Raw genomic sequence first — 27,057 nt, forward strand, 5'->3', positions numbered from 1 at the left:
ATGTCTTGCAATGTGTTGCAGCTTTGGATGGGAATGGAGTATATGCCACTGAGAATTCTGGATTTGGATGCAGCTCTGGGTGTGAGTGGAGCATGGGGCATAATGTGAAGTAGAACAGAGACCGAGGACAATTCTGGGAACTTATTTTTTTTAATTTGTTTGTTTGTGGGGAGCGGAGCAGTGATACAGCATATACTAGGTATAGATTATATGATACATTGTGTCTGGATCCACCATCACCCTTCATAAAGCGGATTCGTTAAAAAGATCCAGAACAAGCGCAAAAAGAAACCGCAGCATCCACTCTTCACCTTCATTCAGGAGAATGAGAGAGACCCGGCCCGGACCTCGATTATCTCATGTATTAATCAAAGAAATTATTTTCACAAATCTGAAAACCACCACGAGTCTCAGAGGGCAGGAAAGTCACATACACTGGGTGAGGTTGTGGAGGAGGCTTTATGTCACACTGTGGTTGTGGATGTGGAAGAGATGCTGTGATCGCGGACAGGGTGGAGATGCTGTGATCGCGGACAGGGTGGAGACGCTGTGGTTGTGGCTGGGGTGGAGAGGCTGTGTTTGTGGCTGGGGTGGAGAAGCTGGGATCGAGTGAGGTGGAGGCGCTGTGATCGCTGCCGAGTGGAGGCGCTGCAGTTGTGACTGGGGTGGAGACGCTTTGGTCGTGGATGGGGTGGAGAGGTCGAGGTTGCAGCTGGGGGGTGGAGACACTGTGGTTGTGACTGGGGTGGAGACGCTTTGGTCGTGGATGGGGTGGAGACGCTTTGGTCGTGGATGGGGTGGAGATGCTTTGGTCGTGGATGGGGTGGAGATGCTGTGGTTGCGGCTGGGGTGGAGACACTGTGGTTGTGACTGGGATGGAGGCGCCGTGGTCGTGGATGGGGTGGAGACGCTTTAGTCGTGGATGGGGTGGAGATGCTGTGGTTGCGGCTGGGGTGGAGACACTGTGGTTGTGACTGGGGTGGAGAAGCTGGGATGGAGGCGCCGCGGTTGTGACTGGGGTGGAGATGCTTTGGTCGTGAATGGGGTGGAGAAGCTGGGATCGATCGAGGTGGAGGCGCTGTGATTGCTGTCGAGGTGGAGACGATGTGGTTGTGGCCAGGATGGAGACGCTATGTGATGGAGATGCTCTGGTCGTGGCTGGGGTGTAGGTGTCATGGTCGCGGTCAGGTTGGAGGCGTCGTGGTCGCGGCCGAGGTGGAGACTCTGGTTGTGGTATCAGGACTGTGGAGGGAACACTATGGCTGTAGACAAAGCACAGTGAATGAGGCACTGTGGTTTGAGTGGGACTGTGGATGCAGCACAGTGGTTGTGAATCTTCTAGCTGTGATGGGGGCTGAGGACTTGACGTTAGGGCTGCACCTCCCAAATCTGGCATGTAGATTCATAAGGGACTTCATGATCAGACTGTTAGTTAGAGGGGCAATTACTTTTGTTATCTTGTTCTCTACTCTGTCAGAGGTGCCTCATGGGCACAATGATTTCATAATTTCCTTCCTCTCCTTTCAGCAGCCTCATGTCACTGACATTCAGATTATCCGAAGTACAGTGAAGACGCGTCCAGTGATTGTGAGCTCAGTGGGCAAATCAGCTTTCACAGCCACCATGCAAATCAGAAGACAATGTGACCACGTCCTCCTGTAATGTGCGTTTTCTCATACAATGTGAACAGGGCCTATCTGCGACCCACGGGGCAGATCATCACCATCTTTGCACACAGGTTTTGGGGATGATGCAGCGGTTCTGTCCATTTTCTGCACATTTCCTCGTCTTCTCACATCATTGTACATTACACGACTCGCACCTGCTTCTCGCTTCCATCTCGGGATCCTCGGGAATTCTGTGAGTTCCTCGACCCCCTCTGCTCGTCGCTCATCATCGGAGATACCGCATCTTCCCTGAGGGAATGATAAGAAGAAACTGTTATCACACCGTGCCTGGAAACCATTGCGAGTGTGCAGAAAACTGGGCACTGCAGAACGAGCACCGATTGTAGTCCTCCATATTGACTATCACCCAATGTCCCCGGACATGTCCAGAAGATACATAACAGCAGAGGACCCCAGATGTGACCCCTGAGCGAAGCCCGTTACTGATACAAACCTGATCTCATTTCCGGGGTGATCAGGATTTTTGCTGTTTTGTTTTTTCTTCCTGTAACAGAGCAAATAAAACAGAATGGCAGCGATCAGGATCAGCGCCAGGAGAACCCCGATCACAGCTCCTGCTACCGCCCCAGCGGAACCAACGCCTGCAAAACAAAACGAGAGGGAAGACAATGAGCTCTGCACTGTCCATGAGAAGTGGTACTGTGCAGTGTATATATACAGGAGGAGTGGTACTGTGCAGTGTATATATACAGGACAGGAGGAGTGGTACTGTGCAATATATATACAGGACAGGAGGAGTGGTACTGTGCAGTGTATATATACAGGACAGGAGGAGTGGTACTGTGCAGTGTATATATACAGGACAGGAGGAGTGGTACTGTGCAATATATATACAGGACAGGAGGAGTGGTACTGTGCAGTGTATATATACAGGACAGGAGGAGTGGTACTGTGCAATATATATACAGGACAGGAGGAGTGGTACTGTGCAGTGTATATATACAGGACAGGAGGAGTGGTACTGTGCAGTGTATATATACAGGACAGGAGGAGTGGTACTGTGCAGTGTATATATACAGGACAGGAGGAGTGGTACTGTGCAGTGTATATATACAGGAGGAGTGGTACTGTGCAGTGTATATATACAGGACAGGAGGAGTGGTACTGTGCAATATATATACAGGACAGGAGGAGTGGTGCTGTGTATATACACAGGACAGGAGGAGTGGTACTGTGCAATATATACAGGACAGGAGGAGTGGTACTGTGCTGTGTATATATACAGGACAGGAGGAGTGGTACTGTGCAGTGTATATATACAGGACAGGAGGAGTGGTACCGTGCAGTGTATATATACAGGACAGGAGGAGTGGTACTGTGCTGTGTATATATACAGGACAGGAGGAGTGGTACTGTGCAGTGTATATATACAGGAGGAGTGGTACTGTGCAGTGTATATATACAGGACAGGAGGAGTGGTACCGTACAGTGTATATATACAGGACAGGAGGAGTGGTACTGTGCAGTGTATATATACAGGACAGGAGGAGTGGTACTGTGCAGTGTATATATACAGGAGGAGTGGTACTGTGCAGTGTATATATACAGGACAGGAGGAGTGGTACTGTGCAGTGTATATATACAGGAGGAGTGGTACTGTGCAGTGTATATATACAGGACAGGAGGAGTGGTACTGTGCAGTGTATATATACAGGACAGGAGGAGTGGTACTGTGCAATATATATACAGGACAGGAGGAGTGGTACTGTGCAGTGTATATATGCAGGACAGGAGGAGTGGTACTGTGCAGTGTATACATACAGGACAGAAGGAGAAGAGGTACTGTGCAGTGTATATATACATGACAGGAGAGGTGGTACTGTGCAGTGTATATACACAGGAGGAGTGGTACTGTGCAGTCTATTTATACAGGACAGGAGGAGTGGTACTGTGCAGTGTATATATACAGGAGGAGTGGTACTGTGCAGTGTATATATACAGGACAGGAGGAGTGGTACTGTGCAGTGTATATATACAGGACAGGAGGAGTGGTACTGTGCAATATATATACAGGACAGGAGGAGTGGTACTGTGCAGTGTATATATGCAGGACAGGAGGAGTGGTACTGTGCAGTGTATACATACAGGACAGAAGGAGAAGAGGTACTGTGCAGTGTATATATACATGACAGGAGAGGTGGTACTGTGCAGTGTATATACACAGGAGGAGTGGTACTGTGCAGTCTATATATACAGGACAGGAGTGGTACTGTGCAGTGTATATATACAGGAGAGGTGGTACTGTGCAGTGTATATATACAGGAGGAGTGGTACTGTGCAGTGTATATACACAGGAGTGGTACTGTGCAGTGTATATATACAGGAGGAGAGGTACTGTGCAGTGTATATATACAGGAGGAGAGGTACTGTGCAGTGTGTATATACAGGAGGAGTGGTACTGTGCAGTCTATATATACAGGACATGAGGAGTGGTACTGTGCAGTCTATATATACAGGAGTGGTACTGTGCAGTATATATACAGGAGAGGTAGTACTGTGCAGTGTATATATACAGGAGGAGTGGTACTGTGCAGTCTATATATACAGGAGGAGTGGTACTGTGCAGTGTATATATACAGGAGAGGTGGTACTGTGCAGTGTATATACACAGGAGGAGTGGTACTGTGCAGTGTATGTATACAGGAGGAGAGGTACTGTGCAGTGTATATATACATGAGGAGAGGTACTGTGCAGTGTATATATACAGAACAGGAGGAGAGGTACTGTGCAGTGTATATATACAGGAGGAGTGGTACTGTGCAGTGTATATATGCAGAACAGGAATAGTGGTACTGTGCAGTGTATATATACAGGAGGAGAAGATGTACTGTGCAGTGTATAATATACAGGACAGGAGAAGTTGTACTGTGCAGTGTATATATACAGGACAGGAGGAGTGTTACTGTGCAGTGTATATATACAGGACAGGAGGAGTGGTACTGTGCAGTGTATATATACAGGAGGAGTGGTACTGTGCAGTGTATATATACAGAACAGGAAGAGTGGTACTGTGCAGTGTATATATACAGAACAGGAAGAGTGGTACTGTGCAGTGTATATATACAGGAGGAGATGTACTGTGCAGTGTATAATATACAGGACAGGAGAAGTGGTACTGTGCAGTGTTTATATACAGGACAGGAGGAGTGGTACTGTGCAGTCAGGGTCGGACTGGGGTGTCTAGGGCCCACCAAGGGAATTAATTTTAGGGGCCCACCTACAGTAATGTACAACTCAACATTTAGGCTTTGAGACCGCGGAATTACACCATGGGTTCTTTTGCCGTATATCCCACGTCAAATCTGCATCATTTCAGCATCCTAATTCAACTAAAAGCTGCACCGTTGTTCATATGCTGCAGATCTTTCCGCACTACGATTCATTTAATCCTTTAGGGCCGCAGGCCTGTTTTCACCTTAATGCCCAGGCCATTTTTTGCAAATCTGACCTGTGTTACTTTGAAGTTAAAAAGTGACCCCATTTTGGAATCTACACCCCCAAGGATTGACGTAGGGGGTATAGTGATCACTTTGTCCCAACAAGAGTTCCATGGTAGATGCTACACAGCCCAGCCAATCGAAGCGTTCGTATCTGCAGGAGGGGCTAAAATTCACCCGGACCAGCCAGGCAGCGTTGCTGCCTGCCGGTCTTAGCGGCGAAAGCCTCCCGGTACCCGGGCGATTAGCTGCCCCAATAGGCAGCACAGGTCCCCAATAGGCAGCATTGGTCCCTATAGGCAGCACAGGTTCCCAATAGGCAGCACAGGTTCCCAATAGGCAGCACAGGTCCCCAAAAGGCAGCACAGGTCCCCAATAGGTAGCACACGTCCCCAATAGGCAGCATTGGTCCCTATAGGCAGCACAGGTTCCCAATAGGCAGCACAACTCCCCAATAGGCAGCACAGCTCCCCAAAAGGCAGCACAGGTCCCCAATAGGTAGCACACATCCCCAATAGGCAGCACAGGTCCCCCAATAGGCAGCACAGGTCCCCAATAGGCAGCATTGGTCCCCAATAGGGAGCAAAGGTCCCCAATAGGCAGCACAGGTCCCCAATAGGCAGCACAGGTCCCCAATAGGCAGCATTGTTCCCAATAGGCAGCATTGGTCCCCAATAGGCAGCATTGGTCCCAAATAGGGAGCACAGGTCCCCAATAGGCAGCACAGGTCCCAATAGGCAGCACAGGTCCCCAATAGGTAGCATTGTACCCAATAGGCAGCACAGGTCCCCAATAGGCAGCACAGGTCCCAATAGGCAGCACAGGTCCCCAATAGGCAGCATTGTTCCCTATAGGCAGCATTGGTCCCCAATAGGCAGCACAGGTCCCCAATAGACAGCACAGGTCACTATAGGCAGCACAGGTCCCCAATAGGCAGGCACAGGTCCCCAATAGGCAGGCACAGGTCCCTAATAGGCAGCATTGTTCCCTAATAGGCAGCACAGGTCCCAATAGGCAGCACAGGTCCCCAATAGGCAGCATTGTTCCCTATAGGCAGCATTGGTCCCCAATAGGCAGCACAGATCCCCAATAGACAGCACAGGTCCCTATAGGCAGCACAGGTCCCCAATAGGCAGCACAGGTCCCCAATAGGCAGCACATGTCCCCTATAGGCAGGCACAGGTCCCTAATAGGCAGCATTGTTCCCTAATAGGCAGGCACAGGTCCCTAGTAGGCAGCACAGGTCCCCAATAGGCAGGCACAGGTCCCTAGTAGGCAGCACAGGTCCCTAATAGGCAGCACAGGTCCCCAATAGGCAGGCACAGGTCCCTAGTAGGCAGCACAGGTCCCCAATACGCAGCACATACAGACAGTAACTCACTGACCCGGCGTTGGCCTGTGTACCAGATACACAGGCGACAGGCTGCGACGCGTCTGACTCTGAAGAAGAAGAAGACTGTCACTGTAATCCCACGGCCGCGGTTGAGGCCTCCTGGATGGCCAGGCCCCGCACCGCCCGTCCTGCTCCTCCGGCCTCCGGGTGTGCGCAAATCACCGGTCCGTCACGCTGCCTGGGCTCAGCTCACATTGACTTGACAAGTCTGGGCAGTGGCGGTGACTCCTCCAGCGAGCTCCAGTTACCCGCCAATGCCGCACTGCGCGCAGGAATCAGTGCGCGGGGCGGGGGCCTCCGGGGTGTGCTGTGCTCTGTCCGGTAGTCAGAGACAGAGCAGAGAACGACCCGACGTATCAATGCGCGGTATCCGGCGCGGCGGGCGGGACTAGGAAGCAGAGCAAGAGTCCTCCTCTGCTCCTGCTCCTTGCCGGCTGCACTGCAGGAACATCAAAGTACCGGATCGCGGCTGTGAATCTCCCTGGTTCGGGGAACTGGCTGCTTTTTTAACAACCGGTTCCACCGAACCGGGGAGAACCCTCTGAATCCCACCCCTGGGCAGGGCCGGCTCCAGGTTTTTGAGGGCCCCGGGCGAAAAAGTCTCAGTTGGCCCCCCCTTAACACATACCACGACTCATGCCGTGTGACATCCGTGGTGACGGCCAAAAACGGACTTCTCTCTGTGTGGATCACACGGACACGCATGTGATCCACACGGACACTCGCTCTGTGGCAAAACACGTTCATGTGATGGAGGCTACTGATTAGTAGTGTACGCATGAAAGAAAGAAGAGAGGGGAAATAAAGAACAGAGAAAGAAAGAGAAAGAATGGAAGGAAGAACAGAGAAAGATACAGAGAGAGAAAGAAAGAAAGAACATAGAAAGAACGAACAGAGAAAGAAAGAAAATAAAGAACAGAGAAAGAAAGGAAGAACAGAGAGAGAGAAAGAAAAGAACAGAAAGAAAGAGAAAGAAAGAGGGTAAAGAAAGAAAGAACAGATAGAGAAAGAGGGGAAAGAAAGAACAGAGAGAAAAAAGAAAGAAAAAGAACAAAGAGAAAGAAAGAGTGGACAGAAAAAAAGAACAGAGAGAGAAAGAAAGAAAGAAAGAGAAAGAAAGAGGGGAATAAAGAACAGAGAGGGAGAGAAAAAAGGGGAAAGAAAGAACGGAGAGAGAAAAAGAGTTGACAGAAAAAAAGAACGGAGAGAGAAAAAGGAGGGGAAAGAAAGAACAGAGAGGTAGAGAGAAAAAGAAAGAGGGGAAAGAACAGAGAGGAAGAGGGGAAAGAAAGAACAGAGAGAGAGAAAGAAAGAGAGGAAAGAGAGAACAGACAGAGAGAAAGAACAGAGACAGAAAGAAAGAGAACAGAGAGCGAAAGAACAGAGAGAGAGAAAAAAAAGATTAGAGAGAAAGAACAGAGAGAGAAAGAAACAGAGAAAGAAAAATTCTATTAAGATACTATAGCAGCCCAGCTCCCATTGTAGTGCCCACCTGAGCCTCCTGGTGCAGGACATATCATGATCGCTCACATGGCCGACATCCCTGATTCCAGGGCGATCTCGCTGTCCGCTGTCAGAGGAGGACACGGTGATGGATCTGAAGCATTCCCTGAAGTGCCTCCATGGTTCCGTCACAATCTCCTACTGAAATGACCTAATTTCTGGTCAGCTTCCAGCACGTCACTTCCGGTAGAACGTTACGTGCAAGTTTTAAATTGCTCCTTGGGGCTCCGCTGTGTACTCCTGTGTCCCGCGGGGAAAGTATGCTCCCGACTGGGGCAGTCTCTCTTTCAAAATCGAGACTGTCTCGCTGGATCCGGGACAGTTGGGACTCGGGAGGTATAAATGCTCCCCACCATACACCTCGTACACGCTCGGCTCCGCTCCGTACACCTTGTACACACGCAGCTTCACTCCGTACACCCCCGGCTCTGCTCCGCTCCATAAACACATGGCTCAGCTCCGTACACACAGGGCTCCGTTCCATACACCTCGTACACACACGGCTCTGCTCCATACACCTTGTACACACGCAGCTTCACTCCGTACACCCCCGGCTCTGCTCCGCTCCATAAACACACGGCTCAGCTCCGTACACCTCGTACACACACGGCTCTTCTCCGTACATCTCGTACACACACGGCTCTGCTCCATACACCTCGTACACACACACGGCTTCGCTCCGTACACCTCGTACACACACGGCTCTGCTCCGTACACCTCGTACACACACGGCCCTGCTCCGTACACCTCGTACACACACGGCTCTGCTCCGTACAACTTGTAAACCCCTCATGACCCCACCCAAGAACACACACGGCTCTGCTACATCCACCTTGTTAAACCCCTCCCTGACCCCACACAAGTACACACACGGCTCTGCTACATCCACCTTGTAAACCCCTCCTGACCACACACAAGTACACACACGGCTCTGCTACATCCACCTTGTAAAACCCCTCCCTGACCCCACACAAGTACACACACGGCTCTGCTACATCCACCTTGTAAACCCCTCCTGACCCCACACAAGTACACACACGGCTCTGCTACATCCACCTTGTAAACCCCTCCTGACCCCACACAAGTACACACACGGCTCTGCTACATCCACCTTGTAAACACCTCCTGACCCCACACAAGTACACACACGGCACTGCTACATCCACCTTGTAAACCCCTCCTGACCCCACACAAGAACACACACGGCACTGCTACATCCACCTTGTAAACCCCTCCTGACCCCACACAAGTACACACACGGCTCTGCTACATCCACCTTGTAAACCCCTCCTGACCCCACACAAGTACACACATGGCTCTGCTACATCCACCTTGTAAACTCCTCCTGACCCCACACAAGTACACACACGGCTCTGCTACATCCTCCTTGTTAAACCCCTCCCTGACCCCACACAAGTACACACACGGCTCTGCTACATACACCTTGTTAAACCCCTCCCTGACCCCACACAAAGTACACACACGGCTCTGCTACATCCACCTTGTAAACCCCTCCTGACCCCACACAAGTACACACACGGCTCTGCTACATCCACCTTGTAAACCCCTCCTGACCCCACACAAGTACACACACGGCTCTGCTACATCCACCTTGTAAACACCTCCTGACCCCACAAAAGTACACACACGGCACTGCTACATCCACCTTGTAAACCCCTCCTGACCCCACACAAGAACACACACGGCACTGCTACATCCACCTTGTAAACCCCTCCCTGACCCCACACAAGTACACACACGGCTCTGCTACATCCACCTTGTAAACCCCTCCTGACCCCACGCAAGTACACACATGGCTCTGCTACATCCACCTTGTAAACTCCTCCTGACCCCACACAAGTACACACACGACTCTGCTACATCCTCCTTGTTAAACCCCTCCCTGACCCCACACAAGTACACACACGGCTCTGCTACATACACCTTGTTAAACCCCTCCCTGACCCCACACAAAGTACACACACGGCTCTGCTACATCCACCTTGTAAACCCCTCCCTGACCCCACACAAGTACACACACGGCTCTGCTACATCCACCTTGTAAACCCCTCCTGACCCCACACAAGTACACACACGACTCTGCTACATCCACCTTGTAAACCCCTCCTGACCCCACACAAGAACACACACGGCACTGCTACATCCACCTTGTAAACCCCTCCCTGACCCCACACAAGTACACACACGGCTCTGCTACATCCACCTTGTAAACCCCTCCTGACCCCACACAAGTACACACACGGCTCTACTACATCCACCTTGTAAACCCCTCCTGACCCCACACAAGTACACACACGGCTCTGTTACATCCACCTTGTAAACCCCTCCTGACCCCACACAAGCACACACACGGCTCTGCTACATCCACCTTGTAAACCCCTCCTGACCCCACACAAGTACACACACGGCACTGCTACATCCACCTTGTAAACCCCTCCTGACCCCACACAAGTACACACACGGCTCTGCTACATCCACCTTGTAAACCCCTCCTGACCCCACACAAGTACACACAGGGCTCTGCTACATCCACCTTGTAAACACCTCCTGACCCCACACAAGTACACACACGGCACTGCTACATCCACCTTGTAAACCCCTCCTGACCCCACACAAGAACACACACGGCACTGCTACATCCACCTTGTAAACCCCTCCTGACCCCACACAAGTACACACACGGCTCTGCTACATCCACCTTGTAAACCCCTCCTGACCCCACACAAGTACACACACGGCTCTGCTACATCCACCTTGTAAACCCCTCCTGACCCCACACAAGTACACACACGGCTCTGCTACATCCACCTTGTAAACACCTCCTGACCCCACACAAGTACACACACGGCTCTGTTACATCCACCTTGTAAACCCCTCCTGACCCCACACAAGTACACACACGGCTCTGCTACATCCACCTTGTAAACACCTCCTGACCCCACACAAGTACACACACGGCACTGCTACATCCACCTTGTAAACACCTCCTGACCCCACACAAGTACACACACGGCTCTGCTACATCCACCTTGTAAACCCCTCCTGACCCCACACAAGTACACACACGGCTCTGCTACATCCACCTTGTAAACCCCTCCTGACCCCACACAAGTACACACACAGCTCTGCTACATCCACCTTGTAAACCCCTCCTGACCCCACACAAGAACACACACGGCACTGCTACATCCACCTTGTAAACCCCTCCTGACCCCACACAAGTACACACGGCTCTGCTACATCCACCTTGTAAACTCCTCCTGACCCCACACAAGTACACACACGGCTCTGCTACATCCTCCTTGTTAAACCCCTCCCTGACCCCACACAAGTACACACACGGCTCTGCTACATACACCTTGTAAAACCCCTCCCTGACCCCACACAAAGTACACACACGGCTCTGCTACATCCACCTTGTAAACCCCTCCCTGACCCCACACAAGTACACACACGGCTCTGCTACATCCACCTTGTAAACCCCTCATGACACCACACAAGTACACACACGGCTCTGCTACATCCACCATGTAAACCCCTCCTGACCCCACACAAGTACACACACGGCTCTGCTACATCCACCTTGTAAACCCCTCCCTGACCCCACTGTCCCACACATAAACGTTACCTCATCCATCCAGACCAGCACCATAATGAAAAGCGACCAGCACAGCAGGGTTCTGCAGCCACCCTGATCATGTGACCCGACTCCTCCCCTCCTGTGACCTCATCACAGGTCCTGTGCTGGCACCGCACACAAGATTACAGCTGAAGGAAGTGATGATCATTGCTGGCTGTAAGGGGCTGCGTCACTGCGTGGGTCCCTCGCGGAGGGCGCAGGATGGGGTCAGTACATGGGGGGCGTGGCAGCGGCTGGCGGGTATCCCAGACAGCGTGAGTGGGCCCTCCCATCTCGCCAGGGCCCCGGCACTTGCCCGGGTGCTGACGCCGGCCCTGCCCCTGGGTACGAGCGACCAGTGAGTGACAGTGACATTCGGGGGCGGGGCCCACCGAGGGATCCAACGGTACCTCGGTGGGCCAGTCCGAGCCTGTGTGCAGTGTATATATACAGGACAGGAGGAGTGGTACTGTGCAGTGTATATATACAGGAGGAGTGGTACTGTGCAGTGTATATATACAGGACAGGAGGAGTGGTACTGTGCAGTGTATATATACAGGACAGGAGGAGTGGTACTGTGCAGTGTATATATACAGGAGGAGTGGTACTGTGCAGTGTATATACAGGACAGGAGGAGTGGTACTGTGCAGTGTATATATACAGGAGGAGTGGTACTGTGCAGTGTATATATACAGGACAGGAGGAGTGGTACTGTGCAGTGTATATATACAGGACAGGAGGAGTGGTACTGTGCAGTGTATATATACAGGAGGAGTGGTACTGTGCAGTGTACATATACAGGACAGGAGGAGAGGTACTGTGCAGTGTATATATACAGGATGTGAGAATCATGTGGGAATAGTGGATGAGGGCAGGTATATCTCGCCCAGATTCCTTTCCTATGTGGCCTAGTCTGGTCAGTATCGCACCTGCTTGCTAATGAATAATGGGAGGTGGATATAAGAGGATGCCAGGTAGTTGTGTGAGTGTCTCAGCCTGGGAACACAGAGAGCCTGTGTGAGAGACACACGTGAGTGAAAGCAGTGCCCACTGCAACTGTGGTTTGGCTGGACGGGAGAAGCCCGCCAGTTGGTAGTTAGGTTGTCCATTGTTTAGTTAGTGCCGGACAGGCAAGGGTTTGTTTTATGTTTTATTTCCTTTTGCATTGCTTTCACCGTTAATAAACCTGACCCAGTGTCAGTTATACCCGGACCCCGGCTGTGCGCCTGAGTTTCATGCTGAACGCACGTGACCTTTGACCCCAGCAAAGGCGATCCCGGAGTATTTTATCACATTGTGGTGGAGAACGCGGGCATCACGTGGGAAGCATGAGCATGGAGGATGTGGTGAAAGCGCTGGTACAGTCCACCGCCGTCCAGCAAGAAGCTAATCGGGTGATGATGGCCCAGCTGAAGGAGTTGGTGGACATGACAGTTACCGATCGTTCGCTTCTCCAGCAGGTGGCGCAGCGCTTGGCAAGCTTACCTGAGGTTAACCTGGAAGCCGAGTCGAGAGTGATTCACGTGAGTCGGTACTGGCAGAAGATGACGACCGAAGATGATGTCGAGGCATACCTGACCACGTTTGAACGGACGGCGGTGCGAGAAAAATGGCCGAAGGCACGATGGGCCGGCCTGATTGCGCCGTTTCTTTCCGGTGAAGCCCAAAAGGCTTATTATGACTTAGAACCTGAAGCCGCGCAGGACTTTGACAAACTGAAAGCCGAGATCTTGGCCCGGCTGGGAGTGACGACCGCTGTCCGTGCACAGAGAGTGCATCAATGGACTTATCAGCCGGATAAACCACCGCGGTCACAGATGTTCGACCTGATCCACATGACGAAGAAGTGGCTGCAACCCGAGGTGTTGATAGCGCCAGAGATAATCCAGAGAGTCGTCATGGACAAATACCTGAGAGCCCTACCGCCAGCCCTGAGGAAGTGGGTAAGCCAACTGGTGGATCTGGTTGAACGTTACTCCGTGGCGGAAGGACTCCGAGATGACGCTACCCCACCTCGTTCTTCATCATCTCCACGTGGAACCGGTAAGACTGTTCCAGGGAGTAGGGGAGAAGGAAAAATCCCTAAGACAGTGGGGGAGGAAAACGGGACTGCCCGCACTGCGAGGCCGAGAGTAGCGAACTATGGTCTAAGCAAGGGGCCCATTAGGTGTTTCCGCTGCCAAGAGATGGGACACATTGTTGCGAACTGTCCGCTCACGACTGAACCCATGCAGTGCGACGTCACAGACTCTAAAAACCGCATGTCTATGGTTGCACGGGTAGTGAGTGTGAATGCTGGTCAAAAGGATGTGGAGAAACACTTGTGTGATTTAACTGTTGATGGAAAAAATGTGGTGGCATTGTTAGACTCAGGAAGTGTGGTGACTCTGGTGAAGGCCAGTCTGGTGTCAGCCCCGACTGGACCATCAGACAAATTTTCTGTAACGTGTGTGCATGGAGACACCTGTTCGTACCTCACCACGGTCATATGCATTACTACTTCCTATGGGTCTGTGCAACATAAAGTGGGACTCGTCCCGGCGTTGTTGCATGATGTTATCCTGGGCCGGGATTTTCCCCACTTCTGGCAATTGTGGGAGAATCAGTTGATACCTCAGGGTAATAGTGTACATGATTCTTCTCCCAGGGCGCGTGTGGGTCCCGAACCCCTGGAAGAGGTCTCCCCGGAAGACTCGCAGTTCCCGTTTTCAGTCATGTCGGGTGATACGGAGGAGCCCGAGGAAGAGGAGGAGGCCGACAGCCGTCCACCTCCCCGTTTGCCGGATTTAGAAGTTCATAAAGATGACTTCCAAAGCGAGCAAATAAAGGATCCTACCCTTTCTCAGGCTAGGACAAATGTAAAAGTGATAAATGGGGTACCCGTAGAACCTGGCTCTAGGCTGGCATATCCTTACATGGTTTTGGAGAATGATTTACTCTATCAGATAAAAAGGGGGAAGACACGGTGCAACTATTAGTCGTGCCAAAACCCTACCGGCGGCAGGTGCTGGACCTGGCCCACGGACATGTGATGGGAGGTCACCTGGGAGTCCAGAAAACCACCGAAAGGATATTACACTGTTTTGTTTGGCCAGGCATGCATCACGATATTCGTGTATATTGTGAGTCTTGTCCTGACTGCCAAGCCTCTGCACCTAAGCCCCGGTTCTGTAGCCCTTTGGTACCCCTACCTATTATTGAAGTCCCGTTTGAGAGGATTGGGATGGATTTAGTTGGGCCGCTTCCACGGTCTGCACGTGGACACCAACATATCCTGGTCATCTTGGATTATGCCACTCGTTACCCGGAGGCCATCCCTTTGCGTAACACGGCCACCAAGACGATTGCCAAGGAACTGGTGCATGTGTTTAGTCGGGTCGGTATACCAAAACAGATACTCACAGACCAGGGGACCCCCTTTATTTCCAGGGTAATGAAGGAGCTCTGCCGATTGTTACAAATCGAACCGTTACGCACATCCGTGTATCACCCTCAAACAGACGGGTTGGTCAAACGGTTCAATAAAACTCTGAAGCAGATGCTGAGAAAGGTGATAGACAAGGATGGGAAGAACTGGGACTATTTACTTCCGTATTTGCTTTTTGCCATCAGGGAAGTACCCCAGTCTTCCACGGGATTCTTGCCTTTCGAGTAATTGTACGCCCGACGTCCTCACGGATTGTTAGACGTCGCAAAAGAAACCTGGGAGGGTCAGGTCACTCCATTTAAAACGGTGATAGATCACGTCACACAAATGCAGGACCGTATTGCGGCTGTTATGCCTATCGTCAAAGAACAAATGATGCAGGCTGAAGGAGCCCAAAAAAGAATCTATGATAGGGGCGCCAAGATCCGTACGTTTGCACCCGGAGATAGGGTGTTGATCCTGGTCCCCACGGTGGATAGTAAGTTCCTGGCAAAGTGGCAGGGCCCCTTTGAGATCAAGGAAAGAGTTGGTGAAGTAAACTACAAAGTATACCAGGCAAGTAAACGGAAACCTGAACAGATTTATCATGTAAATCTGATAAAACCCTGGAAAGATCGGTCTGCCTTGTCAGCGGAGCTGGCCCGTCCCATCTGCTCGCATACTGTACCGGAGGTACGGGTTGCAGAGACTCTCTCGGAGCGGCAAAAGACTGAGGTCAGGCAGTTTCTACTTCACAACCAAAAGTTTTTCTCAGAAAAACCCGGGCAGACTACGCTAATGAAACATGACATCGTAACGGAACCTGGTGTCACAGTTCACGTAAAACCCTACCGAATCCCGGAAGCGCGCCATGAAGCCGTTTCCCGAGAAGTGAAGGCAATGTTAGAGTTAGGAGTCATTGAGGAGTCGCACAGTGCTTGGTCCAGCCCGATTGTGCTAATTCCTAAACCGGACGGCACCATCCGGTTCCGCAATGACTTCAGGAAACTGAATGCAGTCTCAAAATTTGATGCCTACCCTATGCCCCGGGTCGACGAGTTAATAGATCGGTCAGGAAAAGCCCGGTATATTACGACCCTGGACCTAACAAAGGAGTATTGGCAGATCCCTCTGGCGGAGGCTGCCAGAGAAAAGACGGCATTTGCTACGCCGGAAGGTTTATTTCGGTATGTGTATATGCCGTTTGGACTGCACGGGGCACTGGCGACCTTCCAGAGACTGATGGATCGAGTCCTGAGGCCACATAGGCAGTACGCTTCGGCCTATTTGGATGACATTGTCATTTACAGCTTGGACTGGGAGACTCATCTCCAGAAAGTACAAGCTGTGATTGACGACCTGTGGGAGGCAGGTCTAACCGCGAACCCCAAGAAATGTCACATCGGGCTAGAAGAAGCCCGGTATTTGGGGTATGTAATTGGAAGGGGTATTGTTAAACCCCAGCTCGATAAGATTCAGGCGGTTCAGGACTGGCCGCAACCTGTCAACAAGAAGCAGGTACAAGCCTTTCTGGGGATCGCCGGCTATTATACCCAATTTTGCAGCCATCGCTACCCCCCTGACGGATCTTACAAAAGGGAAAGAATCCGTCATGATTAAATGGAGTTTAGCGGCTGAAGAAGCCTTCCATAGCCTAAAACGGGCACTTTGCTCTCAACCAGTACTGTTGACTCCGGACTTCTGCAGCGAGTTTGTGGTACAAACGGATGCCTCTGATACCGGTATCGGGGCCGTACTGTCACAAGTGAGGGACGGAGTGGAACACCCAGTCCTCTATCTCAGCAGGAAGCTGAACAAACATGAGCAAAAGTATGCAGTCATAGAAAGAGTGCCTAGCCATTAAGTGGGCTCTAGAGGCCCTCAAATATTACCTGGTGGGCCGAAAGTTCAGGCTGATCACTGACCATGCCCCTCTCAAGTGGATGCACTTGAACAAGGAACGGAATAGCCGGGTGACCCGGTGGTTCCTTGCCCTGCAGGCCTACACTTTTATGGTGGAGCACCGCCCTGGGGTACAGATGGGGATTGCAGATGCCCTGTCCCGAGTGCACTGTTTGGTGGGTGTCATTGCTCGACCGGAGTGGTCTGAGCAGAGGGGGGGGGATATGTGAGAATCATGTGGGAATAGTGGATGAGGGCAGGTATATCTCGCCCAGATACCTTTCCTATGTGGCCTAGTCTGGTCAGTATATCACCTGGTTACTAATGAATAATGGGAGGCGGATATAAAAGGATGCCAGGTGGTTGTGTGAGTGTCTCAGCCTGGAAACACAGAGAGCCTGTCTGTGAAGATAATAATACCAAAGAATTTGTGTTTGCAATCATTTTCAGGAAGAAACTGAGTATTATCTGACAGAATTGCAGGGGTGTCAATACTTTTGGCCACAACTGTATATGTTTTCTCTTCCTTCTTCATGGTGATGAAATCCGGGAAGAGATGTGAGAGTCTCCTGAAGTGAGTGTCCCTCACTGCTGAGTATTTGGAGCAGTGTAGCAGGAAGTTTCATCCTCCAGGGCCTCCTGGTCAGTGTTGGCACAGTCTTATCTCCCTGGGCTTGTAGCTCTGCCTGTGTTGGCCGGATTCGATGGCCAGACTGTGGGCACTGATTCTATTTCGGCTCAGGATCTTGCGGTCTCTGGGGTCTGGGAGTTTCTCCAGGTATGGGGACAGTCTGTAGTCTCTCTGTAGACTCCGGTACATGGTCAGTTTCTGTGAGCTGATGATGTCGTTCTTTCCAGTCACTTAAGTACCTCTCCTGGCCTTTGTCTACCATCTGCCTGATTCCGGCTTTTGTCAGGTTGCTGTGATTGGTGTTCTGAGGTTGTTGTGATTGGTGTTCTGATCAGGTTGGGTTTGGGTGAGCTGTTCCAAGGGTCCTGGTTTTTCTGTTTCACCTACATGTGTCAGGGCTTTATGGTGATGGGAGCTTGGATTGCTCCTACGTAGGTGAGCCCGGAATGACAGTGCCCTCTTTAGAACCATTAGGTGTAGAGGGAATCTGCCCAGCTCGGCCCAGCAAGCACTGTTGGAGGTGCTCCGATGGACTTGGAGAAGGTGCTTGCAGAATTCTAGGTGGAATATTTCTGTTGGGCTGGAATCCCACCTTGACCAGTCTGGGTAGGTGTGAGGACCCCAGACTTCGCTGCCATACAGGAGGATTGGGGTGATGATAGAGTCGAAGATTTTTAACCAGACCCTCACTGGTGGCTTCAGATGGTAGAGTTTCCTTCAGATGGCATAGAAGGTTTTGCAGGCCTTGTCTTTCAGGGTCTCTATGGCTTGTTTGAAGCTCCCTGACCGGTGAATCTCTAGGCCCAGGTAGGTATATTTGTCCATTCCTGTAAGGGCGCAGTTGTTGAGTACAAATGAAGGGTGCTGGTCTGATTTTCTCTTTCTCTTCTGGAACACCATGATGTTGGTTTTCTTTAGGTTGACCGGTAGTGCCCAGGTGGAGCTGAATTTCTCTAAGATTTTCAGGTTGTCTTGTAGGCCTTTCTCGGTTGGTGACAGAAGCAGCAGATCATCTGCATACAGCAGAAATTTCACTTGCCCGTCATGGAGGGTGAGACCTGATGCTGTGGAAGATTCCAGAGCGGTAGCCATCTCGTTGATGTAAATGTTGAAGAGCGTTGGGCTTACGCTGCAGCCTTGTCTGACTCCCCGGCTCTGCTGGAAATAGGCCGTTCTTCTGCTGTTCACGCGCTGCAGAGGTTCTACAGGAGAAGTCTGTCAGTGCAGTGTATATATAGTGTACAGAATGAGTGGTACTGTGCAGTGTGTATATATATATATATATATATATATATATATACACTCACTGGCCACTTTATTAGGTACACCTGTCCAACTGTGTGTTAAGACTTAATTTCTAATCAGCCAATCACATGGCGGCAACTCAGTGCATTTAGGCATGTAGACATGGTCAAGACAATCTCCTGCAGTTCAAACCGAGCATCAGTATGGGGAAGAAAGGTGATTTGAGTGCCTTTGAACGTGGCATGATTGTTGGTGCCAGAAGGGCTGGTCTGAGAATTTCAGAAACTGCTGATCTACTGGGATTTTCACGCACAACCATCTCTAGGGTTTACAGAGAATGGTCCGAAAAAGAAAAAAAATCCAGTGAGCGGCAGTTCTGTGGCCGGAAATGCCATGTTGATGCCAGAGGTCAGAGGAGAATGGGCAGACTGGTTCGAGCTGATAGAAAGGCAACAGTGACTCAAATTGCCACCCGTTACAACCAAGGTAGGCAGAAGAGCATCTCTGAACGCACAGTGCGTCGAACTTTGAGGCAGATGGGCTACAGCAGCAGAAGACCACACTGGGTACCACTCCTCTCAGCTAAGAACAGGAAACTGAGGCTACAATTTGCACAAGCTCATCGAAATTGGACAGTAGAAGATTGGAAAAACGTTGCCTGGTCTGATGAGTCTCGATTTCTGCTGCGACATTCGGGTGGTAGGGTCAGAATTTGGCGTAAACAACATGAAAGCATGGATCCATCCTGCCTTGTATCAACGGTTCAGGCTGGTGGTGGTGGTGTCATGGTGTGGGGAATTTTTTCTGGGCACTCTTTGGGCCCCTTGGTACCAATTGAGCATCGTTGCAACGCCACAGCCTACCTGAGTATTGTTGCTGACCATGTCCATCCCTTTATGACCACAATGTACCCAACATCTGATGGCTACTTTCAGCAGGATAATGCGCCATGTCATAAAGCTCGAATCATCTCAGATTGGTTTCTTGAACATGACAATGAGTTTACTGTACTCAAATGGCCTCCTCAGTCACCAGATCTCAATCCAATAGAGCATCTTTGGGATGTGGTGGAACGGGAGATTCGCATCAGGGATGTGCAGCCGACAAATCTGCGCCAACTGTGTGATGCCATCATGTCAATATGGTCCAAAATCTCTGAGGAATGCTTCCAGCACCTTGTTGAATCTCTGCCACGAAGAATTGAGGCAGTTCTGAAGGCAAAAGGGGGTCCAACCCCTTACTAGCATGGTGTACCTAATAAAGTGGCCAGTGAGTGTATATATATATAGGAGAGGTGGTACTGTGCAGTGTATATATACTGGAGAAGTGGTACTGTGCGGTGTATATGTACAGGAGAGGTGGTACTGTGCAGTGTATATACAGGAGAGGTGGTACTGTGCAGTGTGTATATATACAGGAGAGGTGGTACTGTGCAGTGTATATACAGGAGAGGTGGTACTGTGCAGTGTGTATATATACAGGAGAGGTGGTACTGTGCAGTGTATGTGTACAGGAGAGGTGGTACTGTGCAGTGTATATATATACAGAAGAGGCGGTACAGTGCTGTGTATATATACAGGAGAGGTGGTACTGTGCAGTGTATATATACAGGAGAGGTGGTACTGTTCAGTGTATATATACAGGAGAGGTGGTACTGTGCAGTGTATATATACAGGAGGAGTGGTACTGTGCAGTGTATATATACAGGAGAGGTGGTACTGTGCAGTGTATGTATACAGGAGAGGTGGTACTGTGCAGTGTATGTATACAGGAGAGGTGGTACTGTGCAGTGTATATATACAGGAGAGGTGGTTCTGTGCAGTGTATATATACAGGAGGAGTGGTACTGTGCAGTGTATATATACAGGAGAGGTGGTACTGTGCAGTGTATATATACAGGCGAGGTGGTACTGTGCAGTGTATATATACAGGCGAGGTGGTACTGTGCAGTGTATATATGCAGGAGAGGTGGTACTGTGCAGTGTACATATGCAGGAGAGGTGGTACTGTGCAGTGTACATATGCAGGAGAAGTGGAAGTGTGCAGTGTACATATGCAGGAGAGATGGTACTGTGCAGTGTATATACTGTATACAGGAGAGGTGGTACTATGCAGTGTATGTATACAGGAGAGGTGGTACTGTGCAGTGTATATATACAGGACAGGAGGATTGGTACTGTGCAGTGTATATATACAGGAGAGGTGGTACTATGCAGTGTATATATACAGGAGAGGTGGTACTGTGCAGTGTGTGTGTACATGAGAGGTGGTACTGTGCAGTGTATATATATATATATATACAGAAGAGGTGGTACTGTGCAGTGTATATATACAGGAGAGGTGGTACTGTGCAGTGTATATATACAGGAGAGGTGGTACTGTGTATTGTATATAAATACAGGGGAGGTGGTACTGTGCAGTGTGTGTGTACAGGAGAGGTGGTACTGTGCAGTGTATATATATATACAGAAGAGGTGGTACTGTGCAGTGTATATATACAGGAGAGGTGGTACTGTGCAGTGTATATATACAGGACAGGAGGATTGGTACTATGCAGTGTATATATACAGGAGAGGTGGTACTGTGCAGTGTGTGTGTACAGGAGAGGTGGTACTGTGCAGTGTATATATATATACAGAAGAGGTGGTACTGTGCAGTGTATAGATACAGGAGAGGTGGTACTGTGCAGTGTATATACAGGAGAGGTGGTACTGTGCATTATTTATATATAGGAGAGGTGGTACTGTGCAGTGTGTGTACAGGAGAGGTTGTACTGTGCAGTGTATATATATACAGAAGAGGTGGTACTGTGCAGTGTGTGTACAGGAGAGGTGGTACTGTGCAGTGTATATATATACACAGGAGAGGTTGTACTGTGCAGTGTATATACAGGAGAGGTTGTACTGTGCAGTGTATGTATACAGGAGAGGTGGTACTGTGCAGTGTATATATACAGGACAGGAGGATTGGTACTGTGCAGTGTATATATACAGGAGAGGTGGTACTGTGCATTGTATATATATATACAGGAGAGGTGGTACTGTGCAGTGTGTATATATACAGGAGAGGTGGTACTGTGCAGTGTATGTGTACAGGAGAGGTGGTACTGTGCAGTGTATATATATACAGAAGAGGTGGTACTGTGCAGTGTATATATACAGGAGAGGTGGTACTGTGCCTTGTATATATACAGGAGAGGTTGTACTGTGCAGTGTATGTATACAGGAGAGGTACTGCGCAGTGTGTATATATACAGGAGAGGTGGTACTGCGCAGTGTATACATACAGGAGAGGTGGCATTGTGCAGTGTATATATACAGGAGAGGTGGTACAGTGCAGTGTATATATACAGGAGAGGTGGTACTGTGCAGTGTATATATACAGGAGAGTTGGTATTGTGCAGTGTATGTATACAGGAGAGGTGGTACTGTGCAGTGTATATGTACAGGAGAGGTTGTACAGTGCAGTGTATGTATACAGGAGAGGTGGTACTGTGCAGTGTATGTATACAGGAGAGGTGGTACTGTGCAGTGTATGTATACAGGAGAGGTGGTACTGTGCAGTGTATGTATACAGGAGAGGTGGTACTGCGCAGTGTATATATACAGGAGAAGTGGTACTGTGCAGTGTATATATATACAGGAGAGGTGGTACTGTGCAGTGTATGTATACCGGAGAGGTTGTACTGTGCAGTGTATGTATACAGGAGAGGTGGTACTGCGCAGTGTATATATACAGGAGAGGTGGTACTGTGCAGTGTATATATACAGGAGAGGTGGTACTGTGCAGTGTATGTATACAGGAGAGGTTGTACTGTGCAGTGTATGTATACAGGAGAGGTGGTACTGTGCAGTGTATATATACAGGAGAGGTGGTACTGTGCAGTGTATGTATGCAGGAGAGGTGGTAGTGTGCAGTGTATATATACAGGAGAGGTGGTACTGCGCAGTGTATATATACAGGAGAGGTGGTACTGTGCAGTGTATATATACAGGAGAGGTGGTACTGCGCAGTGTATATATACAGGAGAGGTGGTACTGCGCAGTGTATATATACAGGAGAGGTTGTACTGTGCAGTGTATATATACATGAGAGGTGGTACTGTGCAGTGTATGTATACAGGAGAGGTTGTACTGTGCAGTGTATGTATACAGGAGAGGTGGTACTGTGCAGTGTATATATACAGGAGAGGTTGTACTGTGCAGTGTATATATACATGAGAGGTGGTACTGTGCAGTGTATGTATACAGGAGAGGTTGTACTGTGCAGTGTATGTATGCAGGAGAGGTGGTACTGCGCAGTGTATATATACAGGAGAGGTGGTACTGCGCAGTGTATATATACAGGAGAGGTGGTACTGTGCAGTGTATATATACAGGAGAGGTGGTACTGTGCAGTGTATGTATACAGGAGAGGTTGTACTGTGCAGTGTATGTATACAGGAGAGGTGGTACTGTGCAGTGTATATATACAGGATAGGTGGTACTGTGCAGTGTATGTATGCAGGAGAGGTGGTACTGTGCAGTGTATATATACAAGGCGGTACGGCGCTCGCTGTGTATCAGATTGTTGTTTTTCTCCTCTGCAGATATAATAAATTCTATTATAAACAGAATGTAAACATTGACACATTGTGAGTGACAACCCGGGAAATGACACCTTGTCTCTGTGACTGGTTGTCAGCACAGTCCCCTATCATCTTCTATTCTGTGATCACTTTTCCTTTGTGCTCACATAATAATGCTACTTATAGCAGAGCTGTATGTGCGGCTCAGGGGCTTCTCAGTGCGGCCCCCTATCCTCTGTACTGAGCTCCCACCTACCTGTCTGCTTCATAGGCATCTATAGAGAGGGTCCGCACAGCGCAGGGTCCAGTGTCAGTGCAGCAGACGGAGGGACGTTACCTGATACTGATATGGTCACTTGACATGTGGCTTGGCCCATTTCATTGGTGGCCGTACAGCGGTAAGTGCCGGACATCGGCTCTGACAGGTTCGTAAGAAGGAGAGATCCCGTCATCTGATCTACGGAAAACAAAATGAGCAACATGTTAATCTCCCTTCTCCTGAAATCCTCTGTGCAGCTGGAATAACTCTGCTACTTCCTCTATGTAACTCAGTGTATGATCTGCTCTGTGCAGTCCATAAGCTACAAGGTCAGCACACTCCTCTCCTGAAATCCTCTGTGCTGCTGAAACAGCTCTGAAAACCAGTCTTTCATCTGCCACAAGATCAGCACATTCTGTATGTCCCCCCTTATTTCCACCATCACCCTCAGAGCTTCATACTTTCCATCATTCCTGGCAGCAGCGCAGATTTAGTGCCCTCCATGGACCATGTGTAGATGGGTGGGGGGTTACCAGTGGAGGAGCAGGTCAGGGAGGCGTCTTGGCCCGTTATAGTATTTCCATTAGACTGACAAGTAGGAGAAGTCGGAGGCACTGGAAATAAAAAAGACAGTTTATCACGTCCTGCAGAGGATGACAGCAAATGTAACGGGGCCCCTGAGGGTTCATCCAGACAAATACATATTGGGACCCCTATTATATGACCATCACCGCTTTTCCACCCCCTGTGAGTATTGAGGCCCCATTTTATACCCCCACCTTTTTACACCCCAGGTGAATATTGGGGCCCTCATCTTATGCCCTCACCCCGGGGAATATTGAGGCTCCCATTTTATGCCCCCACCCCTTTTCCACCCAAGGTAAAAACTCTCAGAAAGGAGCAAAGAGGGAAACAAACACAGGTCTACATCTGACACCATAATGGGGGCTCGGTTTGATTTTGTGGTCCTCTTCTATTTACACCACTGTCGGGGAATGGCAATAAGGGGGCTCTGACAACCATCTAATGAGGGAGGAGACCCTCTCACCGAGGACTGAGAGCTGTATGACCCCGGCTCCGGTGCCGCTGAAATCAGGAGGGTTATTCACTTCACAAATATAAGAGCCATTGTCCAACCAGGCGATGTTGGTCAGCTGAATGGAGGCCACCCCTGAGGTCGGGGGGTTCTGGACCGTACTCAGGCGGTCGGCCTGGGACCCCGGCTTATACGTCGTTCCATCAGAAAAGTAGTAAATCTGGATAGAAGAAGAGAAAGACAGTAAGAATATAATGTAAAGAAAGGTAACGGAGTGTAAGACTAATGAAACAATGTAACAAAATGTACAAAAACAGAAAGATGTGATCATGGGACATAATATTACAGAATACTGCAATAAAATCTAACATATTACATAATGTAACCAAATATAAGATACAGTGGCATAAAATATAATATTTCATATAATGTGCAATATCCTGTAATAATATAACAATCATTCTACGTATCCTGAGAAATTCAGAATCCTGAAATGTGACAATATTATGTGTCCATCCTCGGATTGGCTCACAATATCAGAACAGGGGCTATAACTGTTCATCCTGAGCTCACTGGTTCCTGAATAGAATCCCAGCACTACAGTAGAGACTGACACAGGCAGAGAGGCCGGAGACTTGGGCGGATAATACTGCACATTACAGTATCGGTACCACTCACTGGTCTGTAATCTCCAGCAATAGCCCCGCTTCTCTCCCGCATGTGTATATATTACATATATTATAGATTTGGATTGTGATAAGTGACAAGTCATTGTGCCGCTAATTAACAAGCCACCTACGCCTCACTCATTAACATAAAAAGAGAATCTGGGAGAAGAGATGGAATGTGACATTTATGAGAACGTGTCCCCCAAACCACAAAGTCCCCAATAACTGAGCATCGGCGCCGCCCCCTGCTGGTAACAGCGGTCACTAGGAGATGACAACTGAAGGCTTTATATTTACTGCTGGTAGTTCTTAAAGGGCCATTACACTTCATAAAGCAGATACGAATATAAGAAATAAATGACTATGTCGCCTTCTCACCTGCTGCCATCTTGACGTTTGGGGGCTCCCAGGTGAAAACTTCCATTCTATCACAAACTGATTGCCCACGGTGGTGGAGTACAGGCAGGGCAGGATCACCGTAGAGCCGGATTTTCCCACCACGGTTTTCTCGGGGGTTGTCACTGATACTGAGCCTTGAAAAGAAGGAAACAACAACTACATCTGAGGGGAAGAACAATCTAGAAACGATCATGACCAGAAAAAGAAAATCAGTCACTTCTTGTGTGTGGAGATGGACCAGAAAGTAACGACCAACGGCTTCACCTCGGGGGAGTGAGATGAGGAAAGCATCTTAGAAAAAACAATACTACGTAGACAACCCCTTCACAAATTCAGATTACTTGAGCTCCCCCTAGTGGTGGAAGAGGGCGGACAGAATATATGTATCAGTTGGAGCATCAGTACCTATGTGTGTATATATATATGTATAAGTCATATCTACCTATGTGTGTATATATATATGTGTATAAGTCATATCTACCTGTGTATGTGTGTGTGTATATATATATATATATATATATATCTACCTCTGTGTGTGTATATATGTCATATCTATCTGTGTGCGATGTGTGCAGTCACAAGCATTATTAATATTACATGTCAGTGTATTTGATTCCTGATTGTCTGGGGTCCATACAACTCTCAGTATAGATCCTCTTTGTGCCCCCTCCTTAGCGGTATAACAATATCACGTATATTCAGTCACGCACCTGTATGAGCAGCGAGGCCGATGATTACAAGAAGGGAACAGTGGAGCAGCATGGTGCCCTGTGATGGCTGCTCAGTCTCTCTGCCAAATAGAACCTGTTATCTCCTCGACCGTTGTGTGAGTCACTGGACCGGCCCAACCGCAGTCAACAACCGACCGTGTTACCTCCTGTATGCTGAGAGCAACCTACAATAATGTGCCCAGAAGAATAACAAAGGGTTAAATATGTACAAAAAATTCTGCAAAACTCAAAAAACTGCCCTAAAATAATAACACCACAATCTTCCCACCTCACCTCCTTATTACTCCTCAGCTTTATACAGCCAGTAACTGAGTACAGCTCTGAGCCAAGTTACACAGGCCGCACTCTGCATTACTGCCCGAGATACAAGGAACTGAAAAGTGTCAGACTAACAATAAACAGTAACTGCTAGTATGAAAATCTGTATTGCCCTGTCTGTAAGGACAGTATTATAGTAGTTACATTCCTGTTCATAGTGGGCAGTATTATAGTAGTTATATTCTTGTATATAGGAGCAGTATTATAGTAGTTATATTCTTGTATATAGGAGCA

General features: G+C 49.3%; 1 protein-coding gene across 2 annotated transcripts; it reads right to left on the reverse strand.

Annotated features, from left to right (window-relative positions):
* Positions 1–131: 131 nt before the first annotated feature.
* Positions 132–26,661, reverse strand: VSIG2 (V-set and immunoglobulin domain containing 2). Of its 2 annotated transcripts, none has more exons than XM_073584877.1 (7): positions 26,485–26,661; positions 25,754–25,908; positions 24,720–24,927; positions 24,133–24,285; positions 23,750–23,869; positions 2,122–2,172; positions 132–1,916 (listed from the first exon to the last, which is right to left on the reverse strand). In XM_073584877.1, exons 1-7 carry the CDS (start codon positions 26,534–26,536, stop codon positions 1,894–1,896), a joined length of 762 nt encoding a protein of 253 aa, XP_073440978.1. In that variant the 5' UTR covers positions 26,537–26,661; the 3' UTR covers positions 132–1,893. The 2 variants fall into 2 exon arrangements, with proteins under 2 accessions (XP_073440978.1, XP_073440977.1); XM_073584876.1 differs by having other exon boundaries at positions 2,122–2,269.
* Between the last annotated feature and the right edge of the window lie 396 nt (positions 26,662–27,057).

This window comes from Dendrobates tinctorius, unplaced genomic scaffold (assembly GCF_039654945.1).
Source record: "Dendrobates tinctorius isolate UK_male_01 unplaced genomic scaffold, ASM3965494v1 ptg000086l, whole genome shotgun sequence".
In the NCBI taxonomy this organism is placed as follows: Eukaryota; Metazoa; Chordata; class Amphibia; order Anura; family Dendrobatidae; genus Dendrobates; species Dendrobates tinctorius.